This window comes from Brassica napus, chromosome C5, assembly GCF_020379485.1.
Source record: "Brassica napus cultivar Da-Ae chromosome C5, Da-Ae, whole genome shotgun sequence".
In the NCBI taxonomy this organism is placed as follows: domain Eukaryota; kingdom Viridiplantae; phylum Streptophyta; class Magnoliopsida; order Brassicales; family Brassicaceae; genus Brassica; species Brassica napus.
Window position 1 is genome coordinate 26,595,987 of NC_063448.1, and position 21,581 is coordinate 26,617,567.

The window sequence follows — 21,581 nt, forward strand, 5'->3', positions numbered from 1 at the left end:
GGATCTTTCTTTGTTGCTCGGGTAGAGACAAGCTGTGATCATACCAGGTCATAGATAGGAACAAGATCCGAGTGTTCTGAACCCATCTTGAAGGCAGCTAGGCACATCAGAACTGTTTGTATAATTCCTTTAGAGCTGATCGCATTCAAGTTTTAATGGTTTTTCTTTCAAATTTGTGTTACAGTGGGATATCCATTCTGCTGGCTTGTTCATTTTTCATAGGATCTTCTGTGACATTTTTGGCGCTGCTTTCACGTCTCCGAGTGTTGATTCAACAAGTAAGTCGACCTTTTTTTTTTTTTGGTTCTGTCTGATCCGTCCGAAGAAACTAAAAAAACATTCTAGGCAGCTTCTTGTATCATACCGTGATTGATCTTCGTGTTACATGTTCGTCGGTTTGGGTTCTTGCAGATATTACTTGATGCTGTTTCAGTTTTCAATTTGGTAACCTCTACATCCTTGGAGAAACAGTCTGTAAATATAGCACATGATGGGGTTGAGGTCGGTCTAAGCTTCTCTGTGGACCCTTTGGTTGATTTCTTCTTACACACTTTCAGTGATCATGTCAGTAAACTCTGTCTTCTCTATTTGATGCAATACAGGTGTTCCGCGAGTTTTATCCAGAGGATGAAGAGTGCACCACCACCTTTTTGGATTGTGTATGGAAAACTGATAAATATGTCTTACTTGAGACATTTGCAAACATCTGTTTCTCCTCTCGGCGGTAAGAATCTCCTCAGGATTACTGTTTCGTTGGGTATTTTCGGTTCCCTAGAAAGTATGCTGGTTATGTACTTAGCACCGATCCACTAAGTAGGCTTAAAATTGTTTAGATCTTCATAGCTTTAGGGTTTTAAAATGGTCAAAGGTTATAGAGTTAATGTTTTATTGCTTGATTAAATTGTTTAATTGCAGAAGATATATCTCTCCTTCTCCTCTGCTTGTTGGAGACGAAAACGCTGGTGTTACTGCTTCAGAGAGTTCAACTCCTCTTGCTGAGATAGCTTCTTCCAAGACTAACAATGGATCATCCCAAAGAGAAGATTCAGAAAAACCATATATGATGAATCTACAAATTTTGTGAGTCCGGCAAGAATCAACACAGACACAACTAAACCAAGTTTCAGAGCAACAACCAAGGTGGATTGTCTACCTGTGAAAAGATCTTCCTCTGCAGTAACACCAAACACCACAGAAGAACCCTCAAAGGTAGAAACAAGAAACATGCGCGAAAGACAAAAAGGTTATAACTATAAAGACAGTTTGTTCTAGCACATAACAAAACTTGCGCAGTTCAAGTGTTCAAACTAAAAACTGAAGATGGAACTCAAGCCTTCTGAGTGGAGTACCCAAGGATCAAGTCACGGATCTCTTCACTGTTAGCTCTGTCGAGAGCGGTTCTTCCATCGGCATCTTTGACCGTGTAACTAGCACCAGCTCTGAGCAGCTCCTCGAACTTAGGTTTGTCACCTTTCGTGGCAGCTAACATCAATAGAATATCGACTGGGTGAATGTTTAGGTTAAGAAGGGCTTCCATCTTTGAATAGGTGCCTTCTACCGCAAGCATCCCCATGTAATTGAAATACTACATCAGAAGCAAGATATACCTATACATATCAGTTTCTTTCAAGAACCAAAGTGGTTAACTCGATGTGATTTTGATTGGACAAGAAGACAAAACCTGTTCAACGTCGTCTTTGTCGAAGTCATCACGAGACTGACTGCCGTAGATTCCGGCACTTTCGGCATCAACGCCGTTCTTGCCGAACTTGAACCAGCAAGTGGTTCTTGACCCGTTTGAGGGCCCGAGTCTGGCGGGTCGGATACGAAGTTTTAAGTTTCGGGTTCCAAGAAACCGAGAGGATAGCAGCGTCCGTGTAGAAGAATGGTTGATTGATTTCGTGGAGACAAGTGAGGTGCGCATGAGAATGAGATAGAAGAGGAAGAAGCCATTGCTGTTCTGTCTCTTAATGCTTTCAACTGAAGCAAGCAGATTCAGTGGTTTTATTACGGGTGAATTTGCCGAATAACCAACTTTGGCGTGAAAACTAAGCGAGTGACATTGATTTTGACTTAATGTAATAGCTATTATTTATGCCAATTATTATCTAGATCTGCCATTTTTTTCTGTAATCATCAGGTAATATTGTATTGGTAGATATGACTTGGTCAAAATAACATAGGGTGAAGATTAAATTAATGCTACTTTATTTGATAGAAACATATGCAGCTACGTACCAATTTAATCCACCCAAAATTTTTTTATTGCTGGTCAATAATGAATCACTATTATTTACAAACACATCACGTAAAAGAACTCATGTCACAAATTTATTTACAACATATTTATTTACTATATATATGCAGTAGAATGAGTGGATAGAAACATAAATTTTTAAAAAATAAAAAATGTATAAACCATAAACCCAAATATAAACACAAAACCCAAACATAAATTTCCAAATACTAAACCCTAAACTCTTATCACTAAACCCTAATTCAAATATAAACCCTAAACCCAAATAGAATAGAACAAAATAAATAACATAGTACATATTGGTGAAACTATAAAATGTCTATGATTGGATGGAAGAAGTTAATGCTGACCCCAATCATACCCCTTCACCGTCTAAATACTAAACCCTAAATTCTAGTCACTAAACCCTAATCCAAATATACTCTAAACCTAAATAAATAGATTAAGCTAAACCCTAATCAAGGAAGTATAAACTCAAATAGAATGTATATAATATGGTTTACTATACCCAAATATTTACTTAGTAAATCTAAACTCTAGGCAGGAACCTATAAACCCAAATACAATCTATAAATTGTTTTCCAATATTAAACACTTGAAAGCACATTTACTTGGTTAGCATGTTGCATATCTTATATTCCATATAGTCTAAGTAGTATAGTAAACGAATGTTCCAAATAATCAAATTTGTCCAACACTCGAAAAATGAATTTCATATTACAATCAATCACACAAAATGACAAAGAAGAGACCTATCAAATTTAAAAACATGACATATTATTACATTTTTAAGGAGTAGTATATAAATATGTCTCAAATAGTATGGCAAGTATGGTAACCATACATAGGTAGCTATACTTAAGAATATATACTATACTATTCATTTCACCAAATATAGTATAGACGGCGAGTTCATCTTCTTCAATTCTTTTTTTTAGACAGGCTGATACACATTCATTTCGTCCACCATCATTATTCTTCACTACCATATAGAGATCGTCTTCATCTCCTCTATTTTTTCCGACACGATGATGCTTTTACCGACTCGCCGTTGTTGTTCTTCACCACTGGATCTGTAAAACAAAAACAGAAACGAAAATAGAATATGTAAACAAAAGGATGATTGTGAGAATCATTTGATCTAAGAAAAAAGGGAGAAGAAAATCAAAGAGTTGTTGTGTGTGCTCACCGTCTACACTTTCATCGTTGTCTCTTCTTCACCACTGGATCTTTAAAACAAAAACAGAAACGAAAACAAAGTATGAAAACAAAAGCATGATTGTGAGAATCAATAGATTTTTTTTTTTAAAAGAAAAGAAATGAAAGAGTTATTGTGTGTGCTCACCGTCTATGACTTAATCGTTGTCTCTTCTTTAGAACAATTGACTGTTCTTTTGGTGAAGTATTGAAAGAGAAGAATTATGTGACAGAAGAAAATGTATGATTTTGTTGATAATCTGAAGAAGAAAGAGAGACAGTGGAAAGAGATGGTGGAGTAGAGACGTGGCGGTGGTGGTGATGGATTAGAAGATGTGGCTAAGAGTTTTTTATATATTTTTTAATTATTTTTGTTAGTAGGTTTCACCGGTTGGTTGAGAAGGGTAATATGACAATAATCTATAATGTGTACAGTGTATATTGAAAAAACAGGGGTTTTAGGTAGTGGGTGAATTATAATTTGTTTGATGGATGTATGATGCAATTCCCCTTTTATTATCCACTCATTTTTTTCTTTTCTTATTATCTAAACAAAATAAACATATGAGTCATATTTTTTTTTTGGGAAAATCGCATTTTAAACAGTGAGAGTGTCACTTTCTAGCACTTTAAACACTGAAGTTTTTTTATTAGCACTTTAAACCTTCAAAGTGACAATTTTATCATAATAAACTTCAAAAGATGTTTTCCTGTTCATAGATGACCGGTACTGTTCATTTTACAGGTCAAAATGATGACGTGTTGGTTTTTTTTTTTAAAAAAAACATATATAAAATACAGAAAACATAGAAAAATTCGAATGAAATTGAAAAAAAATATTGTAAAAATTCAAAACAAAATTTTCAAAAATCTAAAAATTTAAAAGCATAAAAATTAAAAATTCAAACTTAAAAATAAAATAAAATATTAAAAATTCTAAAAATTCAAAAATAAGATCTAAAATTAAAATGTCAAATTTAAAAAGAATTTTTTAAAATTTTTTTAAAATAATTCTAAAATATGATCTAAAGTTATATTTATTTTAAAATTTCATCCAATTAAAGTGACTGTCACTTATGATGATATCAAAACTTGCCACCATCAAAAATAATATATCAAAACTTGCTACCATCAAAAACTTTTTTTTATAATCTGAATATCCAGACACCTTACATAGCCCGACTAGCGCCTAATTATACTGCGCAGAAAGCATCTCGGAGGGCCACCAATTTTACCCCATGTTAATTGATGGTGACCACACGCAGGGCTAATAATTCTCTCAAATAGATTATTTTGAGTTTTGTCCCAAAAAAATTTCTAAGAAAGAAAATGACCAAAATATTTCATTAAAGATGCAAAAGACTCTTATACTCTAAATATATAAATACAAATAAATAAAGAAAAATTCAATTTTTTTAATATTTTAGATCTTATTTTAGAATTTTTAAAAATTTATTTTCGTTTTTGAATTTAACATTTTAATTTTAGATCTTATTTATAATTTTTTGAATTTTTAATATTATTATTTTATTTTGATGTTTGAAATTTAAATTTTTATGTTTTTTTTTAAATTTTAATTTGTTTTTTTAATTTTGATTTGAATTTTTTATATTTTTTTCCAATTTCATTCGGATTTTTCTTTATTTTTATGTATTTTTACGTATTTTTATTTTATTTTTATTTTTAAGAAAAAAAAACTGACACGTCATTATTTTAACCTGTAAAATGAACAGTACCGGTCACCTATGAACAGGAAAATGTCGTTGGAATTTTATTATGATAAACATTTCATTTTGAAGGTTTAAAGTGATAGTATAAAAACTTCAATGTTTAAAGTGCCAGAAAGTAACATTCTCAATGTTTAAAATGCGATTTTCCTTCTTTTTTTTCCAATATATTTTCATTAACAAACCCAACGGGATGTTTTACATAGGTTAGAGCATCTCTAATGGTGATACCCCATTGGAGTTTTTTGAAAAAATGTTTTTTGATTTTTTAATTATTATTTATCTTTTCTTTTTTAGATAAAAAAAAGGAGAAATACTAACCAATCACAGACTGCCAAATGTCGTGGGGACCATAAATAGTGTAAAATTTCACTAAGAAAAAAATCTTTATTTAGAGATTTTAAGGATTGAATACGATTATTTAATTATTTTTTTTCTAAAGACTCTTCTTTAAAGATTGTGGATGCTCTTAGAGCATGATTATCGCTTGATATCCGATACGAAGTCCTTAATTTTTTTTTTTTGATTTCTTTTTGTCCTTAAAAAAGAAAAAAAATTGAACCAATTGCGGATCGTCACGTATCGATGGAGTCCGTAAACAATAAAAAAACCAGCCCAAGACCGATCTTTTACTCGCGACTTTCACGACCGTTTTTTAAAAAACACGTGGAACCCACGCATTAAAATCACACGGAATCGGGCTTCAGAAACCGCCATAATTATGATCTTAAGACATTACAAATAGGATCCAATAACCATAAACTCTAGAGAAGCAATACAAAATAAAATAGACCCAAATTAAGATCGGTGTTTGATATCTGTCCTTCCACGTGCTGCTTGTTGAAGAAGCTGAAGACACGTGTTGATGAAACGTGTCTGATTATTGAGGCAACAGTTTTGGTCGCCTCTATCTTTGCCGCCGGGACTCTTCTGTACCGATCTTCCGTTTTTGCTTCTCACCGACGAAGCTCCATGGATACCTCTTTGTAAACGTCTAACCATCTTGAGATCTCTTCCGTCTTTCGCTGATGATAGAATGTGAAACTCTTTCACCTCCGGTTGTAAAGCTCTAGGACTTCTCAATCAAGCAAAAGAAAATCCTTTGTTGGACCATTCACAAAGAACGCCAATCTCTACTAAATCTCTTCTGCATCAACTAAGATTTATCCATTCTCACCATCATCTTTTCCTTAAGAAAGCTTCACCCAAAGCCGATTAACCGGCTAGAAACTAATGCCTGGTGAAGACTGATTTCATAGAAAAATATTTTGATCATAACCTTTGTAGAAGATAAATCAAACCCTAACAATCAGATTAAAACATTAATCTCACGGAAGAGAGATCCGGTCAAACCCGGAGACAAAATCCACAAAGGAAAAAGTAACCTGGTTTTAGATCGGAAATTTATTATCCGCATCGGAAAAAGAAAATCCGCTAAACGGAAAACGAACCCGCGACTAGACTTATAAACATAATCGGATTCTTCAAAGCAAAAACAAAAGAGGAGAGGTGTACCACCGGCCACCGAACACGGTTTCACTTTTTTTAAAAGCTTTCAGATGAGAATATAGAGGAAAGTTAAGGAGACTGTTTTTACCTATGAGTCATATATTAAAGGGGATATATTAATTTTTATTATTATTTTGTATGATTATTAATTCTTAATAACGTTACTTTAAAAGCGGCTAGGGCTTCCAGCGACAGAGATGGCGATTTCCAGATCTGATTGATCTCGACGGTGATCCAGTTCCAACACGTTCCCGACAGCTTCTTCTCCGGCACAAGGGAGACTATCCACACTTCTTGTGGCCTCTTTGGATTCCCAGCAACGGAAGAGGAAGGTTACTGACGTATTCCCCAAGAAACAAACCTTCATCTCTGATCGTATACGTCAACATACTCTTTGGTGTGTTTGAACGATCTCTACCATACGATCAGTCTTTTGGTGGTTCTTCTGATAAATCTCAGCCTTTGCTGAGATCTCAAGTGGTGATAATTCAACACTCAGTCCTTGCTGAGCCTCCGACCAAGACCGTAGAGACGGTAACATGGGGTCATCGTTTCGCATGAAGTCGTCGCATCATGCGGATACCAAAGGCAAGGGGATCTCATATGAAGATGATGATGCGCCAATCAAGTTGGTGGATCGAGACGATTCTTTTGTCATCAAGGAGCTTGGCTTGACTTTGATCGGGAAGGTTCTAAACCCAAAGAAGCAGAACGTCGAGAAGCTACTTCAGACGATGCCTGCACAATGGGGCCTGGCAGAGAGAATCACGGCTAATGACCTAGGGAATGGGAAGTTTTTGTTTAATTTTTCGAACGTGGAGGATCTTAACTACGTCATGGCGAAGGGGCCATTCCATTATAACTTTTGTATGTTTGTGCTGGTTCGTTGGGAGCCAATCGTCCATGACGACTACCCGTGGATCATCCCTTTTTGGGTTCAGTTGATCGGGTTCCCTCTCCATCTGTGGACAGACATGAACCTCAAGACTATAGGTCGTCGAATTGCTTATGTTGATACTATTGAGCTTACGGAAGGACGAATGCTTATTGATGTTGACACACGACGGCCTTTGAAGTTTTCCCGAAAGGTTGAATATGAAGGAGATGAGGTCACGATAGAGATTAAGTATGATAAGCTCTTCAAGCATTGCACCATTTGTGGTATGCTCTCACATGAGAAAGGGTATTGTCCCTCCATCGAGGTCCTACAACCCTCAATGGAGCGATCAGATGTTTTCACTCGCGTGCAGTTACCTGTTCGACAAAGTGCTCGTGATACTCAAGGTAATGACCGTAACTATCATCAGTCTTCGCTGATGAAAAGGGAGATGTATAATCGCAATTCGCAAGAGTATGAGGCCAGACCGGATATGCGTAATAGGATAGGCGAGAGTAACAACAACTACTCCCGGTCATGGGGGAAGGATCGAAGTGAAAGAAGTCATGCGGGTAGGATCATCAGGCGCAAAGATGAGTTCAAGAGGAGCGACAGGTATGGTGGTGGACGTGCTCGTACGGGGCCGTATGATCGCAATGAAGGACGGTCGTGGCGAGTTAAACCAAAACTCAATAATGCAATAGATTCTGAGCAGAATGGTAATGGGGTGGCTAACAAGAGGAACGAGATTGTTCCATATGAACATTTCTTAGGCGCAGGATCTCACGATCCTTTGATCTCTGGTAATGATCTCTCGAGTAGGGAGGAAAATAAAGAGGACACATCTGGTACTAGGAAGCTGGCTAGTGCAATTGTCACTCCGTCACGAGTGAGATCTTCAGAAAATGTGACAGTTCGGGCAGGGTTGATGAAGTTCCAGATGCAAGGCTTCTCACGTTTTCTCCACAAGCAAAAGGCCTCGTCGATGATCAGATTATCGGAGCTTTAAGTGATATGGACCTTGTCGATCAACAGGACAACGGCTTAATGGATACGAATGCTAATGAGGATGATCTATTGGGCGATGAGCTCATGGAGATGGAAGGAGACGCGTTATTGAAGGCGAAGCACAAGAGACTCGACATCAAGAGAAGTGCCCCGTTGGGTAGTTCAAGTCGTAAGTTTGAGATCCTCCGTCGGGGCTCTCCAAGTAAAAGAACGGCTCGGTCTGGTTCACTTGCATCAGAGAGAGTTGACAAGGCGGGCCGATACCGGTCAGGTTCACGAAAAGAGTCAAACGGGTCCAAAGGTGATGGTTCGATGAGGTCCAAAAACTCATCCCACCGTTATCAATGAGGACACTCAGTTGGAACTGTCGAGGGATTGGAAACGACCTCACAGTTCGACGCCTTACGGAGATGTGTCGGAAGCATCACCCAGGACTTGTGTTTCTTTCTGAGACGAAGAACAGGAGGCCATTGTTGCAAAACATACAGGCCGACTTAGGATTTGATCATTTGTTTACCGTTGAGCCACTTGGTCTTAGCGGAGGTTTAGCTCTTTTGTTTATGGATGATTTTCAAGTTAATGTTTTATTTTCGAATAACAGAATGATTGACATTGAAGCAGTCATTGATGGAATAAAAGTCTTTATGACGTTTGTTTATGGAGACCCTGTTTTAGAACGTAGGGAACAAGTATGGGAACGTCTTACGCGTTTCTCAACGACACGAAATGGACCTTGGTTCATGATAGGTGATTTTAACGAAATAACGGATCACAGCGAGAAAGAGGGAGGGAGAAAGCGATCTGATAGCTCTTTCTTACCTTTCAAGCAGATGTTAAGCCACTGTGGAATGCTGGAATTTCCATTTACTGGGAATAAGCTTTCATGGGTGGGGAAAAGATCAAAAGGAGTAACTGTTAGATGCAGATTGGATAGAGCAGTGGGTAATGAGGATTGGCATGAAAAGTTCCCTCACACCGCGACGAAGTACCTTAGGCTGTGGGGATCGGATCATCGTCCGATCCTTGCGGATATTCTCACAAAGCCAGTCAGGAAAAAGAAAAAATTTAAATTTGATAAGCGGTGGCTGGATAATGAGGAACTAAGGAATGTCATTTTGGAAGGTTGGAAGTCAGAGGATTTGCCTCCAGATGCGAATATAATGGAGCATATTGCTAGCTGTAGGAAAGCACTGAGTCAATGGAGGAGGCAAAACAATGTGAATTCGGCAAAGCAAGTCGAGGAGCTAAAGGAGAAGGTGGAGGGACTGTATTTGGATGATGAAGCTACTACAGAGGAAATATCTGAAGCTCTGAAGGAACTATCTGCTGCTCTTAAGGCAGAAGAGATGTTTTGGAGACAGAAAAGTAGGGTTCTTTGGTTAAGGGAGGGCGATCGGAATTCAAAATGTTTTCATGCGTTGGTGAAGCAAAGAAGAGCAAGGAATAGGATAACGCAACTCCTGGATGAGAATGGAAATATAGTGGAGGATGAGGAGGGGCTAGTAGCCATTGCTACTAGTTATTTTAGGCAAATATTTGAATCCTCTGACCCAGAGGATATAGCTGAGGCACTATCAGAGGTTCCAACAACGATCACAGGATCAATAAATGCAGACCTTACAGCCCCTGTAACTGAATGGGAGGTAAAATTAGCATTATTCGCTATGCATCCGGAAAAAGCCCCAGGACCAGATGGAATGACAGCTCTCTTTTATCAAAAGTTCTGGGATATTGTCAAAGATGACTTAACTCGTATGGTTAATCAATTCCTTTTTGACGGAACAATGGCACATGGCCTTAATGATACGAATATTTGTTTAATCCCTAAGACGACAAAGCCGAATGAGATGACAAAATTTAGACCTATTAGTCTATGTAATGTCAGCTACAAGATAATATCTAAGGTCTTATGCCAAAGATTGAAGAAGGTTCTCCCACAGAGAATATCAGAGACCCAGTCAGCCTTTGTTGCGGGTAGACAGATCACGGATAATATCATGATAGCTCAGGAGATGTTCCATGCTTTGAGAACTAAGCCGGGAGGAAGGGTTAAACGGATGGCTATAAAGACTGATATGAGTAAAGCATATGATAGGATGGAATGGTCATTCATTGAAGCAGTCATCCGAAAGATGGGCTTTTCCGAGATGTGGATTGACTGGATTATGCGTTGCATTACTTCGGTCAAGTATAAAGTCCTCATGAATGGTGAACCAAGGGGAAACATAGTCCCAGGGAGAGGTTTACGACAAGGAGATCCTTTATCTCCTTTCATATTTATTCTATGCACGGAAGCGCTCGTTAGCCTTCTTAATCAAGCAGAGAATCAAGGGAAGATAACGGGGATGAGAGCTGCTCGCGCTTGTCCCTCGATATCCCACCTTCTCTTTGCTGATGATAGTCTTTTCTTCTGTAAGGCGGAGCCCCGTGAATGTGAAGAAGTTATGAAAGTAGTAAGGAAATATGAGAAAGCATCAGGTCAACGCATTAACTTTGACAAATCCTCATTACTCTTTGGTAAAAGGGTCCCAGCGAATGTTAGACATCAGATAAAGGACACTCTTGGTATACAAAATGAAGGTGGGATGGGCTCATATCTAGGAATCCCAGAGGATATTAGTGGTTCAAAGTGCAAATTATTTGCCTTCCTCAAGGAGAAGCTCCTACATAGAGTGAATGGCTGGACTGGTAGATGGTTATCTAAGGGTGGGAAGGAGGTTTTGATTAAATCGATATTACTAGCTCTCCCGACCTATGTCATATCCAGTTTCCTACTTCCTTTGGAGATATGTGAGAACCTAGCAAGTGCCATTGCACAGTTCTGGTGGAGCTCGAATCCTCCGAAAAGAGGAGTTCACTGGGCAAAATGGGAAAAGATGTGTGCGCCTAGAGAAGAGGGAGGAATTGGTTTCCGTATGATCCATGAATTTAATCTAGCTCTTCTAGCTAAGCAGCTATGGCGGCTTGTGCAATTTCCGGATTCACTAGTAGCGAGAGTTCTCCGAGGAAGATATTACCGTCTCAGTTCGCCGTTGCGAATGTGCACTGTAGATACTCCATCTTATGTATGGACAAGTATATCTGCCGCGAGGAAGTTATTGCTTCTGGGAATTAGAAGTAAGGTGCACTCAGGGTACGAAATTAATGTGTAGGACGATCCTTGGATCCCTACGATGCCAGCTAGGCCGGCGAGTGCCCGAGCTCCAGCAGTGAATCCTAAGATGCTTGTAAGCAGCCTTATTAATTCTGTCACCAAAGAGTGGGACACTCGATTACTGGAGCAATATGTAGCTCAAGAAGACATCCCGATGATTCAGAGTTTGGCCATTAGTCCTACTCATCGACGTGATACATTTTGCTGGAGTTACACAAAGACTGGAAAATATATTGTCAAATCGGGATATTGGGTTGCGACAAACTTGATGAAAGATGAAGAGGAGTTAGAAGTTCTACAGCCGAGCATCATAAAACTTCAAGCCTTCGCTTGGAAGGTGAACGTGCCACAAAAGATCTGCCATCTTATATGGCAACTAATATCTGGACAGATAGCCGTAACAAGAAATCTGGTACGACGCAACATGAGATGTGATAATTACTGCCCAAGATGTGGAGCGCCAGACGAGACCGTTACTCATGCTATCTTTGAGTGTCCACCGGCCTTACAAGTATGGGAGTTATCACAAACACCATCGAGCTCTGGAATCTTTCCTGTATCGAGTATTTACGCTAATATGGACTTCCTTTTTTGGAGGAAGAATGATATTCTGGAACCAGAAGAGGACAGAGACCCTTATCCTTGGATAATTTGGTTTATCTGGAAAGCTAGGAATGATAAGTTGTTTAGAGGCATAAACAGAGATCCATTGGAGCTAGTCAGGTATGCAGAGAGTGAGTGCCAAGCTTGGTACAATGCAAGAGACTCGGTGCCGGTTCTGCCAAATGTACAGACTATTGAAGAACCACAAGTCTTAAGCTTGGGTAATATCTACACGGTGGATGGTTCATGGACTTACACAGCTCAATTTAGTTGAATAGGATGGGTCTGGAAGGATGCAATCGATAAGATACAACTCATGGGGTCAAGGAACTTACGGAGGAGGGAGACATCGTTACACTCGGAACTGGAAGCTTTAAAGTGGGCAATGGAGAGCATGATACAACACTCGACTTGTCAAGAGTTTGGGACGGACTGCAAGGATCTGATAGCAATGATGGAACAACCACAAGATTGGCCCAACTTCTCAACTGAGCTGAAAAACATTCAAACTCTCCGGTTGTGTTTTTCAGACTTCAAAATTACCTATATTCCGAGGACGCAGAATGAGATTGCGGATGCGCTTGCTAGAAATGCACGTTCTTTTCATAGATCATTATGTTTTATTGGTTGTTCTATTCCGGCCTGGCTTCCCAGACCACCTCAAGTTTGAGTAATAGAAGAGCCGTTTGTTGTAAAAAAAAAAAAAAAAAAAAAACGTTACTTTAATAATAACATAATAAACTCAATTATTATTATTTTTAAATTACATTTGATTATTAATAACTAACTAAAAACTCATAAAATATCAAAAAGTATCTTTAGTGAAATAATTGTTTTTTTGAAGCATCTATTTGTGCAAAACAGATGGAGTAAAAAAAAAACCAGTTTTATAGTTTAGTTTTCCACCTTTAGATTTCAGTATGTGCCAGCCAACATATCATTATGTGGCATGTAAACTGTCTTTAGTATTATAAATTCAAAACTAATGGAAGATTCTGGTTTCTTATATCCTAGAAAAGCTATTTTTGTCACAATTCTGTAGAAAAATCTGAAAATTAGATTTTGTTTCCAGTTAATTATATACAAATCCAAAACTAAAATTCTTCATAAATTCAAAGTCTTCTAACTTTTTGCGATCAGAATAAATGTTTTTCCCTAATATGTAAAGCAATATATTTGTAGATATTTTTCCTAATTTAGCCTCTTTCTTGTTTTTGAAGATTTTTTGTTTTTTGGTTTATTCTAGAAAAGCTAGTTTGTCTCAAACCGTAAAAGAATGATTTTTAACGTTAAAACCCCTCAACTATGTTTGTTTTGGGTAAAAACATTCAAACTAAGTATTTAACATAAAAGCCCCCAAACTAACTTTGTTTAATGAAGTAAACCCTAACAAGTCATAATTATCAATACTACCGGTAAATCTTTAGCTTATGGGTTTCTACATTAAGTAAACATAGTTGAGGGGTTTTACCATTAAAAATAGAAAAATCAAAATTTTATAATATTATATAAAAATTAGTAACTTAAATTTTCAAAATTAGCATTTTTAATTTTTTTTTTGTAAATATATGAGTTTGATGTGTTTTTAACATCAACATTATATATGTATAAATTAAAAATGTAAAAGCCAAAAAAATATAACAAAAATTATATAAAGAATTTAGACGCAGTAAGACTTTCTTCCCTAACTTCCGGATCAGACATATTCCAAGAGCACAAAATACTATGGCTGACATGCTTGCAACTGGTGCGAGGAGTTCTCCTTCAGCTATGTTATATGTCGATTCAATACTTTCGGTTTGGCTTTCTGAATTGCGCGGTCCAGTTACTTAGTTCTCGCTTATGTTGTAAAAAAAAAGTTACTAATTTTTAAATAATATTATAAAATTTTGATTTTTTTTGTTTTTAAAATTTTTAATGGTAAAACCCCTCAACTATGTTTACTTAATGTAGAAACTCCTAAATTAAAGATTTACCGGTAGTAATAGTAATTATGATCTGATAGGGTTTAATTCATTAAATAACGTTAGTTCGAGGGTTTTTTCTTTAAATACTTAGTTTGGGGATTTTTACCCAAAACAAACTTAGTTGAGGGGTTTTAACGTTAAGAATCCGTAAAAAAACAGCTAAACATATTTCCAACTTAATAATTATCTGAAAAATAATTAAAAAAAAAAGATTAAGAAAATCCCCATTTTGTGGAAGTCTCCTTAGTCCACGAAGTCTGGGGTTCTACATCAGGAGGTTCTACACCAAAAAGTAAACTTAATAATTACCTGGAGTTTGACTAAGAATTCATTATTGATGCTTCTACGCCAGGAGGTCTGGGGTTCAAACCCCAGAAAACGCAAATTATGCAGATTATGGAGAAAAAAAAGTTACAAGAGATCTTCAGCATAGTGCATGTCGTATCATCGAACAAAGATCTCATAGGGCGGCTCGGAGTGATGCAGTCAGACGTGCATTCTCATATGATGGTAGAATTATCGACGGTTGAATTGTCTATGTAATATTTTTCATCGTTGTAATAGCATAATTAATTAGACTTAAAAAAAAAAAAAATCTCCATTTTTGGCCAAAAAATATCTCCGTAATTCAAAGTATAGGAGAATATTTGAAAATAATCCAATTTGCAAAAACAAATGGATAAAAACAACAACTAAGCATGAAGCATGACATGGCAAAGACGTGGTCTCCACTCTCGCCGGGAAAAAAAAGAAGAAGAGAAAACCCAGACGTCCGTTCTTCTTCCTTGTCCTCTGACCTTTATTTCTTGTCTCCATCATTGCAATGTCTCTCTTAACACCATAGCCACTACGAAGGTACCTTCGATGAAACCTTCCTTCCCCTTCAGATCCTCGTCACACTCGGCAATGGTGGAACAGAAACAGAGGATCCTAACCTCCCTCGCCAGAATCGGCGATCGGGACACTTACCAGATCGCAGTGGACGACCTCGAGAAAGTCGTCCTCTCCGTCTCCGACTCCCCCGAAACCCTCCCTGTCCTCCTCCACTGCCTCTTCGACTCCTCCGCCGATCCTAAACCCCCCGTGAAGCGAGAATCCACGCGCCTCCTCTCCTTCCTCTGCCTCACCTACTCCGATCTCACCTCCTCGCAGCTCGCCAAGATCATCTCGCACATCGTCAAGCGCCTCAAGGACGCGGACAACGGAGTCCGGGACGCGTGTCGCGACGCCATTGGCTCTCTCTCGGAGAAGTTTCTGACGGAGGGGGACGGTGGTGGGGCTTCGATGGTGGGGCTCTTTGCCAAGCCTCTGTTCGAGGCTATGGCGGAGCAGAACAAAAGCTTGCAGTCTGGTGCTGCCATTTGTATGGGGAAGATGGTTGATTCTGCGACGGAGCCTCCCGTTGCGGCTTTTCAGAAGCTCTGCCCTAGAATCTCTAAGCTTTTGAATAGCCCTAACTATCTTACTAAGGCTTCTCTCCTGCCTGTTGTTGGAAGCTTGTCTCAGGTTTGTTTGCGCAATGTGGCTAATCTCTTGTCCGCTTCCTTCAATGTATTTATGTGTTCAGCTGCAACTTGGTCTCTAGTTTTTGCTACTTGTGTTTGGAATTGGTTAGAGTTGTGGAATCTTGGTTTATGTAGACTTGAAATGTTTATGTGGCATTGGACAGGAGACAAGCTATGTTCTGGTCTTAATTGCTAGAGGAATGGCACCAAAGTAGATTGGTGTGTGTCTGAATTTCATTGGTCATCTTTGATCTGCTTGATGGTCAAATCTGTTCAATGCCTCTTATGTTCAGCTGCAATTTTATTGTGCTTGGTCTCTAGATTTTGCTACTTGTGTATGAAATTGGGATTGGCTTCTCTGTGTGAATAAATATGCTGAGAGTTTTGGAATATTGGTTAATGTGATCTAGAAATGTTTCTGTGGCATTGGACTGCAGATAAGCTGTGTTCTGGTCTCATTTACTAGAGACATGACATGCAAGTAGATTGGTGTATCTAAATTTCATTGCTCATCTCTGATCTGCTTGGTGCTTAAATCTATTTTTTGCTACTTGTGTTTGGAATATATGCTTAGAGTTTTGGAATCTTAATTTATGTAATCTTGAAATGTTTCTCTGGCATTAGACTGGAGAAAAGCGGTGTGTTTGGTCTTAATTTTCTCTAGAGGAATGGCATGAAAGTAGATTGGTGTGTCTGAATTTATTGGTCATTTGTGATCTGATTGATGGTCAAATCTACTGGGTATCTTACATTCTTGCAGGTTGGAGCTATTGCACCCCAGAGCTTGGAATCATTGCTGCACAGCATCCATGAGTGCCTTAGATGTACTGATTGGGTTACTCGTAAGGCAGCCTCTGATGTCTTGATAGCCTTGGCCGTCCATTCTACCAGTTTGGTTGCAGACAAAACGGATTCCACTCTTACAGTTCTCGAGGCCTGTCGTTTTGATAAGGTGAGAACGCCGTTTATCATTTCATTCTGTAAAAACAGTCGTGTGAATCTCTTTAAAGAAACCGTTTCACGTTTTACCATCCTAGCTTATAACAGTTAGCAATAGGTATGGTTTTTGTTCTCTGGTCTTTATGGAAGAGGAAGTATTTGGCATATATCTAAGGCTAGAAAAAAAGAAGAGGAAGCTATAGCAGATGTTCGTTGTACATTTGTAGTGTTCCTATGTGCGAAAGAATTTGCATAATATGCGACCAGATAGAAAACAAGAGTATACATTTCGTCTTTGTTTTATATATCCATCAAATTGTTACTTTTTCCCACATTTTGTTTTTGCATAATTCCAATAAGTGGCTGGCTTAGCTATATTTGCTTTGTCTTGCAGATAAAACCTGTTAGAGAGAGCTTGTCCGAAGCACTAAACGTCTGGAAGAACATTGCCGGGAAAGGTGAATCTGGAACATCAGTCGACCAGAAGGATGTGTCATCTGAGCAATGTACATTGGAAACAAATGGAGAAACCGATCCGGTGATGCAAGGCTCTTCAGATGACTTGAGCAGTAACTCAGATTCCATCTCGAAAGCAGTTCTCATCTTGAGGAAGAAAGCACCTAGGTTGACTGGCAAAGATCTTAACCCAGAGTTTTTCCAAAAACTAGAGAAAGGAGACTCTGGAGATATGCCTGTTGAAGTTATTCTTCCCTCTAGGCAAAAGAACTCGTCGAACTCAAACACAGAGGATGAATCAGACGCCAATGCTTCAGTATCGAGGAGTCGGCCAAAAGGTTTGTGCAGAATAGCAGGTGCACATCCCAAACAACAACATTTTGGAGATTTTGCAAGAGCATTTGAGGCAGATGAGACCGAAGTAATCCAGGCGGAGGCATCATCTGAAAGCAGAGGGGATTGGCCACCTTTACAGAGGCAGTTATTGCACTTGGAGAGACAACAAACCCACATAATGAACATGTTGCAGGTACTGTTCTGTTTTTTTTTAAACCTATAAAGGGATTCGCTTTGAAGTAGTTTCACTCGTAAAAGGTAAGTAACTTCCTTACCATTGCAGGATTTCATGGGTGGTTCACATGACGGCATGAGAAGTTTGGAGAACCGTGTGAGAGGTCTTGAGAGGATCGTTGAAGAGATGTCAAGAGAAATGTCTATACAACCTGGCAAGTATAAATTTAACTTGTTGCATCCCTTTGAAGAAAGATATTTATTATTTCCTAAAATGACATTTGCTTCAGATGCGAGGGGAAAGGCGGGTGCACCACGGAGGTCTAATGTAGATGGATGGGATGGTCCTTGCTATGCTTCTTCGAGAAACGCTCAGACCAGCTCGAGAAGAACACGTGGCAATGGTCCTATGGAGTCCGAGCACTCAGGTAACAGCAGAAGAGCATGGGACAAAAGCTCTGTACAAATCAGACTAGGTGAAGGACCTTCTGCTAGAAGCGTATGGCAAGCTTCAAAAGATGAAGCTACACTCGAAGCTATACGTGTGGCTGGAGAAGACGGTGGAGGAACGTCAAGGACAAGGAGAGTATCTATTCCCCAAGCAGAAGCAATAATGGAAGACGATGACAATGATGACCGTAGAGGACAAGAGCGGGACCCTGTCTGGAGTTGTTGGAGCAATGCGATGCACGCACTCCGAGTTGGTGATACAGATTCTGCATTTGCTGAGGTGTTATCAACCGGTGACGATCTTTTGCTTGTCAAGTTAATGGACAAGACAGGTCCCGTTCTTGATCAACTGTCGTGTGATATTGGAAACGAGGTTCTCAATTCTATTGCACAGTTTCTCCCGGATCATACTCTGTTTGACGTATGTCTATCTTGGATTCAACAGGTAAAAACAAAATCCTTCCTCTTCTTTCCGAGATACATGTGTTACTAATGCTTTCTTCTTTGTTTATATTATCTCCAGCTGCTAGAAGTAAGTGTAGAAAACGGAGCAGACTTTATGGGAATACCATTGGAGTTAAAAAAGGAGATTCTGTTGAATCTACATGAAGCTTCTTTAACAATGGATCCTCCTGGAGACTGGGAAGGTCTAGCTCCTGACCATCTTTTGTTGCAATTAGCATCTAACTGGAACATCGAGCTCCAACATTTCGACCAGTAAAATGTTTTTAAAACACATTACACTGTACAGATGTGATGATTCTTTCACTCGTGCAAACAAATGTTCTTTGATGAATTATGATTCTTTTATGACAGCTACAATACATCTGCAAGGAACTATGCTAATCCAATAAGACAAGAACAAAATCAAACTAAGAAATGATAAGATTATGAGAAAGCCAGCAGATTACACAATTGGGAAGATTGAAAAAACACAGAGTATTGCTGCATAAAGCAAGTGATACTACAAATCAACTTGTACTGTTACAAAGACATAAGACTCTGGATATGATCCAGACTAGAAGAGCAGTATGGTTTTGATTCATGATAGTTGATCCTTTTGATCCCAATTTTAAAACCCGGCTGTAACAATCCTGATCCGGATCGAATTAAAGTTAATGAGTTTGGCGAGCACCAATCAAACAAGAACATGCACGACGAACTAAAGAACTTTAACTAGATCGAGGATGCTATTATCTGTTTCCAAACATTCGACCCGAGGTTCCCAGATCCTATCCCAAATCCCCAAGGTTATATGCCCAAAACAGGGGTTTTAGTGATTCCAAGTTAAGGCTTTGCAACCCGAGTTTGAAACCGTTAGTTGGTTCGTCCCGGACTAGGACTGATATCATATGGAAATCCAAACACTTTCACAATCCTTTGTTATTCATGTAATACTTTGAAATACATTCAAACGATATCAATAGATCTGAGCGGTAATTGTAAAACACACATATTACAATACATACTTATCTGAAAAAGGCACAAACACTACGCTAGCAGCTCCTTCGCAATCCAAGATACTCCTACGGTTACATGCGAAACAAAGAGTATAGTGAGCAACTAATTTTCTCAGTGAGTCAGGTTCCATAACAATTAAACCATCCCCCAATGCATCAATTATAAAGCAGTAAAGATCAATTATTTCTAGCAATATGGAATTTCAAAAATGAAAGCAATCAAGTAACCTATGCATCCACCCTTCACTGGTTGTTAGATCATTACCGATCGTCGAGGATTGCCTCTCGCAATTGGTTCCTATCTCGATATGAAGTCTATAACACATCCCTTCTTGCGCACATTGACTTTAAACACAAAGTCTAAAAAGCCGATGGCCCGGATAACACACTTGCCGCATCGTCATGCAGCTACACGGTCGAGGCTTGCTAGCCCTATCACACGTTTCTTCGCGTCCTGCCTGGAACTAATTTTGGTAAGACCCCGGACAAGGCACATCTCTCAAGTGGACACTAATGACTCTCAAGACACTCGGCTGGACCCTCACGGATCAAGTCAGTGGATTTACGGGTTTCCCCGTTAAGACATGATCAAACATTTTATACTATTTGAGCCGAGGCCCAACAATATAATGCAATCACACAAGTATATGCAACATAATATCAATGTATCACAAACATGTTATACCCCTCGAGCCGAGGCCCGAACGATATAATTCAATATCTTTCACAAGCATCAATCATTTTCATATCATTATATATCTAAACATGCAACCTAGCAACGCATCAACCAATACTCTTGTTTTGCAGGTGCTAACCGCACACACAACAATCGTAACCCATATATATTCAAAAACGCGGTTTTTATCGTAAAGTTTCAACGGTATCTTTGATCAGAATGATGTGAGAAATGATATGGCTGCGGTACATGGGAGCTAGCATTGAGGAACAGACGAGAATGCACGGATTTTGGTCGTACCCATTGATCGATGTCCGAGACAGTTCGGTCGTTATGTAGCGATCTGATCTGCGCTGGATCGGTCGCTACGTAGCGACCGACTCGTTTGCGGGTCGGTCACTACGTAGCAACCGACTGATTGTCTTGGTCGGTGGCTACGTACCAACTGACCGAGTGGCTTGGTTGGTCGCTACGTAGCGACCGGCTCGTTCGCGGACCGGTCGCTACGTGGCGACCTTGTTTGGATCCTTTTCTGACGTTTTTTGAACGTGTTCTTGGACTATGGGTGTTTAGTTTCGATGAATCAACCGAGATCAGTGCAAGATTTCACCGTTAAGTTCTTCGTAAAGATTTCTTTACAAAGATCACTTTTCGTAAAAGCGGTCATGCTGATTTTTACGGATATTTGGATGTTAACTTCGTCGTGTCCGTTTTTGACCCCAACAGTTAGGCCCCCAGTCCGCTAGAATCGCGGATTGTCGCTGAGATTCTAGCGTACGTTTAGGCAAGTTAGGCAAGACAGGTGAGTTGGACGGAGTTTACATTCAAAATTCTGCGGAAGAATATCGACGAAGAAGTATATATATATAATAAATCGAAATCCTAAGCTCATACCTCTATAAGTAGTGAGCTCCCATCTTTCATTCCCTTCACACATTTCCTCTCTTTCCAAATTCTCTCTAGCTTCTCTCCTCAATTTAGCTTTCAATATGTCTTCCGCCCAAAGTGACAAGAGAGGTTCTGATGCCGAGATGGGTGAGGCCACCTCCCAAGTTCTAGGAATGGTTCCCTCCGACAGTGCGTCAGCTTGTGTCGCCGGCTTCTTTTCTTTCCGAGAGAAACTAGCTCGCCGCAAAGCTGAGAAGGAACCGGTCCATGCTGACACTGAGCTTCCGTCCTCTTCCGTTCTGGTCGTCACTCCGATTCATGAACCCGAGGTTTAGGTTCCGCAAGACGTAGGAGCGCAAGTAGAAACGGGCGTTCCGTGCGTGCCAGATGCTTTGGCT

At 39.1% G+C, this 21,581-nt stretch overlaps 2 protein-coding genes, 1 long non-coding RNA gene and 1 pseudogene across 3 annotated transcripts; 2 read left to right on the forward strand and 2 right to left on the reverse strand.

Annotated features, from left to right (window-relative positions):
- Positions 1-1,232: 1,232 nt before the first annotated feature.
- Positions 1,233-3,334, reverse strand: LOC111210487 (annotated as a pseudogene).
- A 2,549-nt stretch (positions 3,335-5,883) lies between these two features.
- On the reverse strand, positions 5,884-7,276 carry LOC106431040. The gene is made up of 2 exons (XR_001286119.3): positions 6,697-7,276; positions 5,884-6,428 (listed from the first exon to the last, which is right to left on the reverse strand). It is a non-coding gene; the product is annotated as an uncharacterized LOC106431040 (long non-coding RNA).
- Positions 7,277-9,219: 1,943 nt separating this feature from the next.
- On the forward strand, positions 9,220-13,002 carry LOC125587176. Its single transcript, XM_048757356.1, has 4 exons — positions 9,220-10,763; positions 11,100-11,640; positions 11,728-12,553; positions 12,611-13,002. The coding sequence occupies exons 1-4, from the start codon at positions 9,220-9,222 to the stop codon at positions 13,000-13,002; spliced, it is 3,303 nt and encodes a 1,100-aa protein (XP_048613313.1).
- Positions 13,003-14,989: 1,987 nt separating this feature from the next.
- Positions 14,990-18,978, forward strand: LOC106431039 (TORTIFOLIA1-like protein 1). The gene is given in 8 exon segments (XM_013871831.3): positions 14,990-15,040; positions 15,042-15,084; positions 15,087-15,805; positions 16,565-16,756; positions 17,138-17,728; positions 17,819-17,924; positions 18,000-18,604; positions 18,683-18,978. Coding segments are annotated over 8 exon segments (2,490 nt in total). The 5' UTR covers positions 14,990-15,004; the 3' UTR covers positions 18,881-18,978.
- The last annotated feature ends 2,603 nt before the right edge of the window (positions 18,979-21,581 follow it).